Source organism: Schistocerca nitens, chromosome 5 (assembly GCF_023898315.1).
Source record: "Schistocerca nitens isolate TAMUIC-IGC-003100 chromosome 5, iqSchNite1.1, whole genome shotgun sequence".
NCBI classification, from domain to species: Eukaryota; Metazoa; Arthropoda; class Insecta; order Orthoptera; family Acrididae; genus Schistocerca; species Schistocerca nitens.
In genome coordinates, this window is record NC_064618.1 from 846,729,677 (window position 1) to 846,744,733 (window position 15,057).

Consider the following 15,057-nt stretch of genomic DNA (forward strand, 5'->3'; position numbering starts at 1 on the left):
CTGGTTTCAAGATATTTTTATACCCTTAGTAAGCCATGGTTTGTTACATGGTTTCTTACAAGTATATTTAACTATTTTCTTGGGGAAGCAGTTTTCAAATGCATTTACAAAAGTTTCATGAAATAAATTATATTTTAAATTGGCATCAGGTTCACGGTACACCTCATCCCAGTCTAACTGCTGTAGGCTTTCCCTGAAATTTACAATTGTTAAATCGTTGACTGAACGTACTACTTTGGAGGACTGTTTAGTACTGCTGAATGGAGCTATGTCATATATTGTAACTAGCTGTGCACCATGATCAGAAAGACCATTCTCAACAGGCTGAGCATTTATCTGGTTAAACTTATCTTGCTCTGTTGTTGTTGTGGTCTTCAGTCCTGAGACTGGTTTGATGCAGCTCTCCACGCTACTCTATCCTGTGCAAGCTTCTTCATCTCCCAGTACGTACTGCAGCCTACATCCTTCTGAATCTGCTTATTGTATTCATCACTTGGTCTCCCTCTACGATTTTTACCCTCCACACTGCCCTCCAATACTAAATTTGTGATCCCTTGATGCCTCAGAACATGTCCTACCAACCGGTCCCTTCTTCTAGTCAAGTTGTGCCACAAACTCCTCTTCTCCCCAATCCTATTCAGTACCTCCTCATTAGTTATGTGATCTACCCATCTAATCTTCAGCATTCTTCTGTAGCCCCACATTTCGAGAGCTTCTGTTCTCTTCTTGTCCAAACTAGTTATCGTCCATGTTTCACTTCCATACATGGCTACATTCCATACATATACTTTCAGAAGCGACTTCCTGACACTTAAATCTATACTCGATGTTAACAAATTTCTCTTCTTCAGAAACGCTTTCCTTGCCATTGCCAGTCTACATTTTATATCCTCTCTACTTCGACCATCATCAGCTATTTTGCTCCCCAAATAGCAAAAGTCCTTTACTACCTTAAGTGTCTAATTTCCTAATCTAATTCCCTCAGCATCACCCGACTTAATTCAACTACATTCCATTATCCTCGTTTTGCTTTTTTTTATGTTCATCTTATATCCGCCTTTTAAGACACTGTCCATTCCGTTCAACTGCTCTTCCAAGTCCTTTGCTGTCTCTGACAGAATTACAATGTCATCGGCGAACCTTAAAGTTTTTATTTCTTCTCCATGGACTTTAATACCTAATCTGAATTTTTCTTTTGTTTCCTTTACTGCTTGCTCAATATACAGATTGAATAACATCGGGGAGAGGCTACAACCCTGTCTCACTCCCTTCCCAACCACTGCTTCCCTTTCATGTCCGTCGACTCTTATAACTGCCATCTGGTTTCTGTACAAATTAGAAATAGCCTTTCGCTCCCTGTATTTTACCCATGCCACCTTCAGAATTTGAAAGAGAGTATTCCAGTCAACACTGTCAAAAGCTTTCTCTAAGTCTACAAATGCTAGAAACGTAGGTTTGCCCTTTCTTAATCTAGCTTCTAAAATAAGTCATAGGGTCAGTATTGCCTCACGTTTTCTCATATTTCTACGGAATCCAAACCGATCTTCCCCAAGGTCGGCTTCTACCAGTTTTTCCATTCGTCTGTAAAGAATTCGCTTCAGTATTTTGCAGACGTGCCTTATTAAACTGATAGTTCGGTAATTTTCACATCTGTCAACACCTGCTTTCTTTGGGATTAGAATTATTATATTCTTCTTGAAGTCTGAGGGTATTTCACCTGTCTCATACATTTTGCTCTCCAGATGGTAGAGTTTTGTCAGGACTGGCTCTCCCAAGGCTGTCAGTAGTTCTAATGGAATGTGTCTACTCCCGGGGCCTTGTTTCGACTCAGGTCTTTCAGTGCTCTGTCAAACTCTTCTCACAGTATCATATCTCCCATTTCATCTTCATCTACATCCTCTTCCATTTCCATAATATTGTCCTCAAGTATATCGCCCTTGTATAGACCCTCTATATACTCCTTCCACCTTTCTGCTTTCTCTTCTTTGCTTAGAACTGGGTTTCCATCTGAGCTCTTGATATTCATACAAGTCGTTCTCTTTTCTCCAAAGGTCTCTTTAATTTTCCTGTAGGCAGTATCTATCTTATCTCTAGTGAGATAAGCCTCTACATCCTTACATTTGTCCTCTAGCCATGCCTGCTTAGCCATTTTGCACTTCCTGTTGCTCTCATTTTTGAGACGTTTGTATTCCTTTTTGCCTGCTTCATTTACTGCATTTTTATATTTTCTCCTTTCGTCAATTAAATTCAATATTTCTTCTGTCACCCAAGGATTTCTATTAGGCCTCGTCTTTTTACCTACTTGATCCTCTGCTGCCTTCACTACTTCATCCCTCAAAGCTACCCATTCTTCTTCTACTGTATTTCTTTCCCCCATTCCTGTCAATTTTTCCATTATACTCTCCCTGAAACTCTGTACAACCTTTGGTTTAGTCAGTTTATCCAGGTCCCATCTCCTTAAATTTCCCACCTTTTTGCAGTTTCTTCAGTTTTAATCTACAGTTCATAACAAATAGATTGTGGTCAGAGTCCACATCTGCCCCTCCCATGTATACAACCTTCTTTTATGATTCTTGAACCAAGTGTTAGCTATGATTAAGTTGTGCTCTGTGCTAAATTCCACCAGGCGGCTTCCTCTTTCATTTCTTACCCCCAATCCATATTCACCTACTACGTTTCCTTCTCTCCCTTTTCCTACTACCGAATTACAGTCACCCACCACTATTAAATTTTTGTCTCCCTTCACTATCTGAATAATTTCTTTTATTTCATCATACATTTCTTCAGTTTTTTCGTCATCTGCTGAGCTAGTTGGCATATAGATTTGTACTACTGTCGTAGGCGTGGGCTTCGTGTCTATCTTGGCCACAACGATGCGTTCGCTGTGCTGTTTGTAGTAGCTTACCCGCATTCCTATTGTTTTATTCATTATTAAACCTACTCCTTCATTACCCCTATTTGATTTTGTATTTATCCCCTGTATTCACCTGACCAAAAGTCTTGTTCCTCCTGCCACCGAACTTCACTAATTCGCACTATATCCAACTTTAACCTATCCATTTCCATTTCTAAATTTTCTAACCGACCTGACAGATTAAGGGATCTGACATTCCATGCTTCGATCCGTAGAGCGCCAGTTTTCTTTTTCCTAATACTGATGTCCTCCTGAGTAGTCCCCGCCCGGAGATCTGAATGGGGGACTATTTTACCTCCGGAATATTTTACCCAAGAGGACGCCATCATCATTTATCCATACAGTAAAGCTGCATGCACTCGGGAAAAATTACGGCCGTAGTTTCCCCTTGCTTTCAGCCGTTCGCAGTACCAGCACAGCAAGGCCGTTTTGGTTAGTGTTACACGGCCAGATCAGTCAATCATCCAGACTGTTGCCCCTGCAACTACTGAAAAGGCTGCTGCCCCTCTTCAGGAACCATACGTTTGTCTGGCCTCTCAACAGATACCCCTCCGTTGTGGTTGCACCTACAGTACGGCTATCTGTATCGCTGAGGCACGCAAGCCTCCCAACCAACGGCAAGGTCTATGGTTCATGGGGGGGTCTATAAAGAAGTTATCTATCAGTGAGCTGCTATCCTTTACCACCCGAGTAGGAAAATCAATAACGGGTGTCAAACTGAAAGAACCGAGTAATACTTCAAGGTCGTTTTTCCTATTACCCTCTTTCAGAGAATCTACATTGAAGTCCCCACAAATAATAATTTGCTTCCCCCTGTCTGACAGATAGCACAACAAGGAGTCCAAATTTTTCAGAAATAGATGAAAATTTCCCGATGGGGACCTATATACAGTTACAATTATAAATGTGCCTTTATTTAATTTAAGCTCACAGGCACATGCTTCTATATGTTTCTCTACGCAAAACTTTTTTGTTTCTATACTTTTTGCACAATGATAACTTTTGACATATATGGCAACTCCTCCTTTCTCCATATTTTCTCTAATTTCATGTGCAGAGAGCTTACATTCACTTAAATTTACCTTATCCATATCAGTAACAATGCGATGCTCAGACAGGCATAGTATATCTATTTCATCCTCAGCTTCTAAATCTTCTAAACAAACCAGAAGCTCATCTATTTTATTGTTTAAACTCCCAATATTTTGATGAAATATACTTACATTATTTTTGATTATAATTTTATGAGAACCTTTCCTTATTCTAACATTTGCAGTACTCTCCTGTCTGAGCTCCTCATTGTGCTTAGGCCTAGTTCCTATACCAGTGGTCACATGGTGTTCAGAGAGGCAGATTATGTCAACTGGGTTGGGTGACTTTAATGCATCAATGCAATTACCTAGGACTGAGATACAACTTGGTGGAGATAAAATTTCTGGTGATCGGTGAAAATTTATAATTGACAGCTGTGATTGGTGATCCAATGTGCTAGAATTGTGCTGTTTAATTTCTTTCCTAAACTGAAGATTTGTTTCAATCCTGACCTCTCGTAGAACTTGACATCTTTCTGTCTTACCTATCCTAAAAAAGGTGCTGCTCCAACACCTGTAACCACTGGTATTTTACCATTCATGGCAGTGCCTCCCCCCATTAAATTTCCTGCTATTACCCCAGCCAGTTTACCCTTCCCTTTCCTGTTGAGATGTAGGCCATGCCTGGTATAGTCCCACCTACTGAGAGAATCAACATAAACCACACCAATATAAGCCCCTGCACCCGACCTAAGCAGCTGTTCCAACTCCAAATTAACTCTCCCAACAGAAGAGTTCAAATGAGGCCGGTCATGGTGTCTCAGGACAGATACAAATTCAACATTGGTGTGTCTCGATGCCGACGCAATCTTTATCAGGTCACGCTCTATACTGTACCCAGGATCTCTGGCCCCCCCACAATAACCATGGTGTCTTCCCTGGTAAATCCTTTACAGAGTGAACCTAAATCCTCTGTCACCTTATCCAGACTAGCACTTGGTTTGAAAAAATTTGTGACCTGGTATTCTGGTCCTAATTCCTCCTGCAGAAGTTGGCCTACACCTCTGGCATGAGAACTGCCTAACAACAAAACTTTCTTCCTTTTCGATGACTTTCCTACATTCTTTTTCAATTTCCTATTGAAAGTTTGTACATTTAACAATTTAAAAGTGTGCAAATGGATAGTATTTTCATCTTTATATAATCCTACATAAACACTGATGCATGCTTCATATTGTCTGGTGGACTGAGTAATATACATATAAGACAAACAATTGTTTAAAAAACACATGAGTTTGCAGAAAAAGTTGCCCTGAATTTTTATTTAGGTTTTACAGCTATAATATGCAAAATAAAATAAAATTTCAATAGTGACAATTATGTATTCCATCTTGTTCCTACTAAAACAACAAAAACGCTAGCTGAGAGAAGATCTCCAGAATTAATTTAGGCATTTACAGTGACACAAATTTTCCTTCTTGTGTACTATTAACTATTTAGTTTAACAATAATGGAAATTCCTGGATGGAGCAATACTTAAAATATGGGAAAGGTAGCCACTCATCTATAAGGAATCGATGCATGAATGACAGAAACGCATTAACAGAAAACAGCATTTACACTAGCCTTTGAGTGCTAGCTCTTTTTGTAGCAAAAATACACACCTTTGCACACACAGACACCCAAATGCGCACTGCCATGGCTATGGCAAGAGCTAACGTGAATGCTGTTTTAACTATTTAGTTTTATTTCCTGCACTTCTCTGTAACTCGAGCACCATCACGTAGTGCTTGGGAAGCTTGTTTTCCTCAAACATCAGCCACACCATCTTCTTCATTTCTGTGTAGTCTGCTGACAAAACTGCAAGTCCACAACCATCCACCAATCCTCTTGCTCTGTGTATATGCTTTGTCAGTTTGCCCTGTGTATATGCTTTGTCAGTCACGTTTGTGTGAGTATTTCAAAGTAAGCATTTCAAAGTAGGAGCTATGATTGAATTCACTCTGCTGATTGAGCAGTATTTCACAAGTCCTTTTCCTATGACAAAAAATTGCTAACTTTTCCAACAAGTTAAGTAGATGGCCTTTAGGAAATTTAAGCAATATGTCCAGGTTTTCTGAATGTTTCTGTCTGCATATTTGTTAGTTGGCAGATGTGTACCGAAGACAGTTTTGTTATTTTGATATTTATGTTCTTTAAATGAGGTTTAAACACTTCTGCCAGTTTATATATTTCCATTCGAATTTTTGCTATCATACTTTATACGGTCCTGAACTTGGTAATTTACTTTTACTGTTTTTTATTTTACGCTAGGTTAAAATGTGATTAAGTGCTTCATCTGAAAACTGACCCTGTTGTTAGTATCCCTGAAACGCCTGACAATTTGGTCTGAAACTGTCCAATTATAGGTCATCATGAGGTATTTTTCATTTTTGCCAGCTGCTTCATATACAATGTCTCTTGCTTTTTGTGAATAGTCCACTTTTTGTTTGAGGTTAATATTCCTTTTTATAATGTCGTCTTCTGTATACCAAATGCTACTGCCACTTTTTTTACAATATTAAACCCTTTTTTAATTTTGTCATCATCAGTGCCAATTTCATCATCCTTTTCAGCATAGCCTGAAAATATGCCTGGTTGTATCCCTTTAAGTGACACGAGTGTTCTTAATAATGGTATCCGTAGTAAGCCTCCGAAAAATTCCAGATTTACCTGTCATTGTGCATGGAAACAGTTAAATCTAGGAAGTTAATTCTGTTACATTTGCTGCAATAAATCTGAAGATAGCTAACACTGAAACCAGTAATCGTAATAAAATGCAAGAGGGCTACCCACCTTTTTAACTTGGAACTAGAAGAGTACCTGATGCTAATTCGATTGATGTTCTGTCATGTTTAACTTGTCAGATAAGTTGTCTTTTAGGGAAAGGTGTTTACCTGACACTAATTCAGTTGATGTGCTGTCATGTTTAAATTCTCAGATAAGTAGTCCTTTAGTGAAAGGTGTTTTGTCACAAATATTATTAATAATAATAATAGATTTATTGTAGCCAAACTGGCCATTTAGTTTGTGAAGTACAGGAATTATTCTCTCTTTACTATTATTATTCTTAGTCTCTACAGAATTTCACCAGCAATTCTGTTCTCATCCTACAGATTAACACATGATATCTCTCACACTGGTCACTGCACCTCGCACATATACAGCTCGTGCTGGGCTCGTGAAAACTCGGTGTTGCACGGTTTGTGGTAACCGTGCACGGAGAGTCTTGTCACTTCGTGGTGGAGTTCGTATCCTCCCTGTGTCCATTCACAGTTTGTCATGGCATCTGTAACATAGAAATCATTCCGTATCTTGCATTTCGTCAATAAGTCCTGGTAGGCTGTTGTCACTGGTAGTAATTGCTTCAGTCGCAGTTCTTCTATGAAGAAGGGCTCTCTGGCCAATTCATACACAAGGCTCGAGAATGTGTACTTGGAGAGACATAGTACCCTTTTTAAGTAAGTAGCCTTCAGCTTCTCTATTTTTTCAAGATCTGTCTTCTTAAGATGAATCTATATGTTTTCCAATTCGTAAATTGCAACAGGTTCAACTTTGAGTTCAAACAGTCGTAGGGCTGTTTCCAGGAAGAGTTTGCCTGTTGACTTGACATCATTTATGGCTCTTGTTGCGCCTCTGGCTCTGTAGTTTATGTGGCATGTGAATACTGTTCCCTGTGACTCTCAGAAATGATCATTTTACGTTCCATTCTCTCTTTTTCTCAGAGAAACTCAAATAAGTGCGCCAAAGCCCCACAGTTTAGGTAAGAGATTTGTGAGCAACACATGCTACATGATATTAGATTAGTGTACAATGATAGGTAAAACCATAAGAGATACATTAGAAAATGTTGAGGTGCAAGATGCTATAGATCTTGAGATACTACTCTTTTGTCTCAACCAAGTGAGGTGGTGCAGTGATTAGCTCACTGGACTCACATTCAGGACGACGACAGTTCAAATATGCTTCTGACCATCCTGATTTATTGGTTTTGTTTGCTTCTAATTTTCTGACTGAAATTGTCATGTTATGTATAATATCATCAAATTGTTACCATGTCATATACTCTCAGTTGATATTTCCCTTTAATTTATGTTTTCTAGCTATTGAAATTTGACGTGATATTTATAGTTTTCAAAATTTTACACAGGCCACAAAATACGTTGAAGACACTCGCCCAACCACAGCCAGATGGCAAGTCTGGGAAGAGACAAAAACATGATGGATTGATGAAAACAAGAGCAGCACCTTTAGCAGGAAATTTAGACTTACAGTGGTGTAACTTTTGCCAGAAGTATCTTAAAACTAAGAAAATATTTAGGAAGCACAATGCCATAGTCCACAATATGGTAAGGTCACCAACATATAAATGCAAATGCAAAAGGAAATTTCATTCACTGTTGGAAATGCTTACACATCAACAGACTCATTTAAAAGTAAAAGTTAATATCACAGAAGATATGTTGCTGAAATGTAATTTATGTGACAAGAAATTCGCCGATAATTCAATTTTAAAATTACATATAACCACACACAGTGAAAAAGTTAACAAGAAATCTTCATTCAAATCCTACACTGATAAATTAGATATTATAAAACAGTTCAAAATAGGACAAAAAGAGAAGAGTATTACTAATCTGACTACTTCACCACCTGAGCTATTTGTTTGTGATCATTGCCGGCAAATCTTTGAAACTGCTTCATCCCTTTCACTGCATTTAAATTCCAAGCGTTGTTTCATTTTGTGTAATTGTGTTTCTGGTGAGAACAGTTCCAAAAATAACAGAGTTCATCAAATAAAAGAAATTATGCAGTCAACTGTAGAAAATGTTTCAGTGGACAATACAGAGATGTCTTCTAAAGTCTCGTACAATATGGATAGTCCATTAGACAACACAGCATCTGCAACATCCCTGGAAACTTCAACTGTTCATAGTAGTACTCAGCCCTCAGATAACACAGTAACTGAAATAAATGAGAAAGCTTCAACAGATCATAATAACTCATTATGTGCATCCCAGGTCAACCAATGTACACTTTGTGCTAAGGTATATAGCTCTAAAAAATTGCTGAAAAGACACCAGAAAATTCACACTGCAGCAGAAGCAACAGATTTGTCCTGCACATTTTGCAATAGAAAATTCGTGAATCGTGCAGGTTTAATATCTCATCTTCATACACATTCAGGTGATGAATCTTATCACTGTAAATATTGCACCAAAATATACTCAAACAAGCAAGTATTTCTCAGCCACAAGTGCCTCAATAACAAAGTATACCCATTTTGTGATGTACAGTTGTCTCAGTATGCAATAGAATACGCACCCCAGCCACATCGAAACAATGATGGATATGTAAATTTACTACATGAAAATGATCTTCTAAAAGCAAAACAAATAAACGTACCTAGCAGCAGTCTGGGACAGTCAGAGGAGACAGAGACAGACTACGCTCATTGTGCACAATTTACAAACAAAAATAAGAATTATAATCGAAGTAACAATCGTAAACACTTAAAGAAAAGTACTAGTGAACACAGTCGTGCATCCAACATTAGCAGAAACGAGAATTGCATGAAATGTCCTTTTTGTCACCATTTAGTAAACCCAGAATCTATGTATCAACACATTTATGAAAATCATCCTGATTCAAGTAACAACGTATAATAAAACAATTTTACATTTCTTAAACAAAAAATGCAGATTTTGTAAGAGGGATTAAAACTGTGGCAAAACAGATGAATCACTCATGAACACAAGATCAACTGATCAGTGTTCTCAATGTTTACCACCTTAAGAATGTATACATCATATTGAACTTCCAAATTTTGATAAAATTTAAGTTAATATGTACATCAACTTCATGCAAATGATTTCATCTATTAATTAATGCAACATTTTTTGAGAATGAATTAAAGTCATAGAAAATGCAGTCTACATTAAAATTAGTGGTACAGCAACAATATTTTAGAAATTATAGTATAATTTTATTTAAGCATTTATCATCCAAATAACAACTGCTACATAGACATATTATGTATGTTACATGATTTGAAACATACGTAATTTTAGGGTGTTATTAATATGCAAATAATGCAATGGAACATATAGCAATGTATACAGAACAGAAGAGGATAGTAAGGTTGTATAATTTGTCTTGCATTTTATATTAAAATGCTTTTACTGTACAGTGTAAGAACTTCTTATTTATTTTCTGTATTGTGAGAGACTGTAAATGCAAAAGGTTGTAATTTTTAAGTCGAATTTTTTAAAATGGAAAAATGCTTTGGTATGCTGAAATTCTGAATCTTTGGTTATTTTACTACTTAATGTTATAATTTTTAATTCTTTAAGTGCTGCAAACATATTTAAACCCACAGGCCTGCCTTTCTGACAGTGCTGTAAACGTAATAACTTATCCCCCCTAGTTGACCACTGGGCAAGAAGAATATGTGTACAAGAGTTATGCTTGTTTGCCAGCGTTGTTTGGACATGTTAACATGCAGAGACATATTTTCATGCCTGAATAACTCAACAGCTGATTGAAGTTCAGGTTGTTTAGTTGGACTGATTATGTGCTAACTATTTTTCAGTATTGACGTTGTACTGTTCTCATTTTTGCTTGGTGGTTTGACACAGGGAGAGTGTGATTCAGGTTTTCTAAAGAAAAAAGAAATAATGTATTATCATAATTTCAAAGTCGAAGAAAACATAAAAATAGTAGGACTGCCAGTGAAATTTTTTATACCAACAATCATGATGACTTCTACAGAACCTCAGAATAACCATCTCCACCTATGTAATTTGGCATATAGCTATAACACCTCAGTCTGTATTTCATATAAAAGGTGCAGTTGATTGTTATCCGGCATCTGAAGGGATTTGATTGAGAAACAGAAGTGATTCTACATGTGTATTTGAATATTTAGATTCATCTACTTAGTACTGAAAAGATTACATCACCCATCATAATATAACAGAAGACTTGCTGATATTTATAGTAAATGAAATCAAATCAATCTATTTTATTCACACAACAATACTCAAGAATGTGTTCCTTCTTGGTTGATGTAGAGAGATTTTGCAGTTCATGAACGTTGTTACTTCATTTCTATTTGTCATCTCATGGCCTGGTTAAAAAAAAAGACTGAAAAGGCTCCAGAGATGGTACTGTACCGACACTGGTACCAGTAGCCTTTGAGGTGCTTTGGTTCTTCCAGCAGAGAAGCCAGACTGATGTTTGTGGAGGTTCCCTGTCATAAGTGGGATGGAAGGAGCAGATGCCCATCATCTGTGTCACGCTGTTGGAGGGCCTGATGCAGGTGGCTGTCACTGTTGTGGTGGGCATCTGGATACTGGAGATGCAGTATCTTGCCTGCAGTCCCAGCTGTCTTCCCTGTTGTGCTGCATTGGATCCCTGAATCCAACCTCAGGTCCACATAAGAGTGCGAACTCACACCGGGATGCTCGTGTGAAATGGCATCACTTGCTCTTCAGCACACTCAGGTGGTGGAAAGAGAAGATCAAGCAGTGCCTCATGAAGACACCCGTATAGTAATTCTGCTGTGTTATGACCATGGGTCATATTAAAATGCTTTTACTGTACAGTGTAAGAACTTCTTATTTATTTTCTGTATTGTGAGAGACTGTAAATGCAAAAGGTTGTAATTTTTAAGTCTCATTTTTTAAAATGGAAAAATGCTTTGGTATGCTGAAATTCTGAATCTTTGGTTATTTTACTACTTAATGTTAATTAATGGGTTAGAAGATAAAAGGTATTAAGAACTGAATCTGATTTAGCTGCCCCACGGCTTTGGCCATTCACATTTTAAAAGTGTAAATGAATCATTTTGCCGAGCGATTAGAAGGTGGACTAAAGGGTGGAATGTCATGTGCTTAATCCCATTGCAAGCGTAGGATCACATGAACTTGGATGCCGTGAACTGAGATCTGTTGTCCATAACCGAGGTGGGGGAGGGGAGGAGGTGCTACTTTGATAGTCCCTTACTATTGCTGATGTTGTCTGCTGCTGCCTGACAACATAAGGAAAATGAGGGAAGGAGTCCACCACAATAAATCACACTATTCCATGGAAGAGGCAAGTGAAATCCACATGGCTGTGGTCCCATAGCTGAGTAGGTCCTGACTGTGGACAATAAGACAGTGGGGGTGGCAGGGGAGGGCGCTGATTGAATGCTTGGCAAGCTGTACAGTGACATATTAGCTGTGTAACTATGTCATTCATACGTGGCCAGTAGACAAAGTGCTGGGCCAGATGCTTCATCCTGATGGTCCCCCAATTCAAATGGTGTAGTAGCTCAACACTGATTGCTGCAGGGATGTCACACCATCAACCAGAAATTGTCGTCTTCTTGGATTAGTAGCAGAATGACATGACAAATTTGAAGTTGATATTCTCGGATGACAAAGCATTAGTGGGACAACGGTACTGTGGCCAACAGCTTGCTTGTTCTTCCTGTGAAGACATGGTGGAGAAGTGAGATCAAGCATGGATGCTGCTGCAACATTTTTAGATCTGATTGGAAAATCTTCCAAGGATTGCTGTGTTTGGGTGTTTATCTGTAAATAGACCATTGCATACTTTTCCAAATCTGGGCCTGTATGAAGCTGAGGGAAAGCATTTGCTTTTGATTGTTGGCTGGACAGTTGGTACTGTATAGAGTACTGATAGTTTGATTACTACAAAGCCCACCAATGCAGGTGATAAGCAGTGCATTCTTGCAGCTTAACCTTGTGTCCAAACTGTGATAATAATGGTTTGTGCTCCGTAATTAAATGGAACTTCTGGCAGTACAAAAAAGGTGAAATTTCTGCACACCAAAAATGATAGCTGATGTCTCTCTTTCAGTTTGGGAGTAATGCTTCTGGGCCTGATTTAATGTTTTCAACATAAATGCTTTAGGTTTTTCAGGGCCATTGACAAGCTTGTGAGACAGCATGGCCTCTATGCCATGGCAATGAGGTATCTGTAGGCAGAATTAACAGTAAGTGAAGCTGGTACTTTGTTCCAAACTGAAGCCTTGATTTCAAGGTCTGAAATGCCTTCTCAGAAACATTCAACCAATGAAAGGGAACCCAACTGCAACGTAAATGATTCAATGGGCAGGTGATAAAAGCCACCAGGCATAATAGTTAACCTTGCCTGAAAATACTTGGAGATCTTTTAGTCACTTGGGGACCAGCATTTTGTGTATTTCCGTGACATACTCTTGTGTGGGTCGTAGGCCCTATTTACTGAGAATGTTGTTGAGGTGAGTAACACAAGTCTGGAAAAAGGAGCGTTTTGAACAATTAAGCTTGAGTGCTGCAAAAACAGGATGCAAATTGTGTTCGTGTTCTTTGTTATTACATCCTGTTACCAAATGTCATCAAGATAGTTTACACTGTAGGGAATGCATATAATGACCTGTTCCAAAAATCTTTGAAATATGGCTGCTGTGCTAGTGACTCCAAATGGTAATGAATTGTGTTGATAGAAGCCAAAGGGGATGTTCAACATCAAAATTTTCCTGGGCTTATCATCTAATGGAAGCTGAAAATAAACTGCTGTGAGATGGATTTGGGAATAATGTTGAAACCCAGGCAATTTAGAAAAAAGCTCGTTGGTGCACAGTGAGGGGTTTGAATCTTCTTCTGCTTGCTCATTCACTATAAGTTTAAAATTGAAGGGAGCCACCTGGCTTTTGACTACCAGTAAAGGGTGGGCCCATTGGCTACAAGATAAAAGGGAAAGCACATTTTGCTGTTCCAGTCTGTCCATTTCTAGCTTCACTTCATGTATGAGTGCTTGCAGAATTTTATGCACTCTATATCTGTCATATGGTAAGTTGAGGGAGTGGCATTCACTAAGAACAGCTTTTTTGATTTAGGTGAAAAGCATACCATAATTCAATACTGGGGATACAGAGACTGCACCTGAAGAAGGTGAGCAAGCCACCAACTAGGAGGAGTGACCACAGATAAGGTACAGCAGACCAAAGTACAAAAAACAGGAGGGGAGAGCAAGGGAAGTACGTGCTGTCGCATCACTAGTTGATAACAAAGAGCCAAGCCTGGGATCCCAAGTTCTGCGTGCAGCTTCTGGAGCCACACATGATGTTCCTCCCATATTGTATATTGTTTATTGTAGTCTGTGTTTGTAAATCATCCCAAGCTAGCAGTTTCTAACCCGTATGAATTACTCTAGGCCTGCAACATCAGCCTGTTCCAGTGCTAGGTCATAGAAAATGTACCGTGAGTGTGAACATACACCAACTCTGAATGTGATAAAAATGAAATTTAGTAACTCAAAAACTCCTCCAAGCAGGTGGCGACCTACAATTTTTGAAAGAACTGGAGCCTTACCAAAGATTTCAAAGCTATGTGAGCATGAAAGTTCAAAGCCTTCACTAACTGCCCCTCAAACAACAGTGCAAACTGAGAGCAAGTAGTATCCATAGCTTCACATGGCACCAAGGGTTGAATAGAGAACCCAATTGCTAAGTATGCATCCAGTCCAAAAATGTTTGCCACAGGTAAGACAGTATCTGACTAACTTAGTTGTATTTGACAGAGAGCTGCATTTGGTCCAACAGTGAAATCTCACGATATTCGCATGTGCGTAATTCTGATTGCACATTGTCCAGTGGTGGAGCTCCAATACTAAAATATGTGGACTGATTTGTCATCGAAACCAATGAAATAGTATCAGAGAGAAGCATCACAGGCACTTCCTGTAACATTATATTCGTAGATGCTATTACACCTTTTACTTGATTTGCTTGGTCTTCTTGAAAACATACACAGGAGGAAGCAGTATATTGGTTGGCTGGAACTTTTAACAGTTGACCATACTGTGATGTGCAACTCCTCTCTTGCAGTGACTGCCACTGGAGTTGGCTGAGAATCTCCGTGACATTTTCATGCTTACCTGTAATACAATGTGCTGCTCTTCTTTAAATCTTCTGTATTCAGTCCTATCTGGTACGGATCCCATACTGACGAACAATATTCAAGTACTGGTCGAACGAGTGTTCAGTGATGTATTTCCTTTGTTACAGACTACATTTCGTGA

General features: G+C 38.6%; 1 protein-coding gene across 3 annotated transcripts in view; it reads left to right on the forward strand.

Moving 5' to 3' along the window:
• The window catches only part of LOC126259511 (zinc finger protein 271-like), a 124,343-nt gene extending 112,643 nt beyond the window's left edge, over window positions 1-11,700 (forward strand). For all 3 annotated transcript variants that reach the window (XM_049956364.1, XM_049956366.1, XM_049956365.1), the window contains exon 4: window positions 8,135-11,700. In XM_049956364.1, the coding sequence (XP_049812321.1) occupies window positions 8,135-9,650 (1,516 nt within the window). In that variant the 3' untranslated portion in view covers window positions 9,651-11,700. The remainder of the gene's footprint in view (window positions 1-8,134) is intronic.
• The last annotated feature ends 3,357 nt before the right edge of the window (window positions 11,701-15,057 follow it).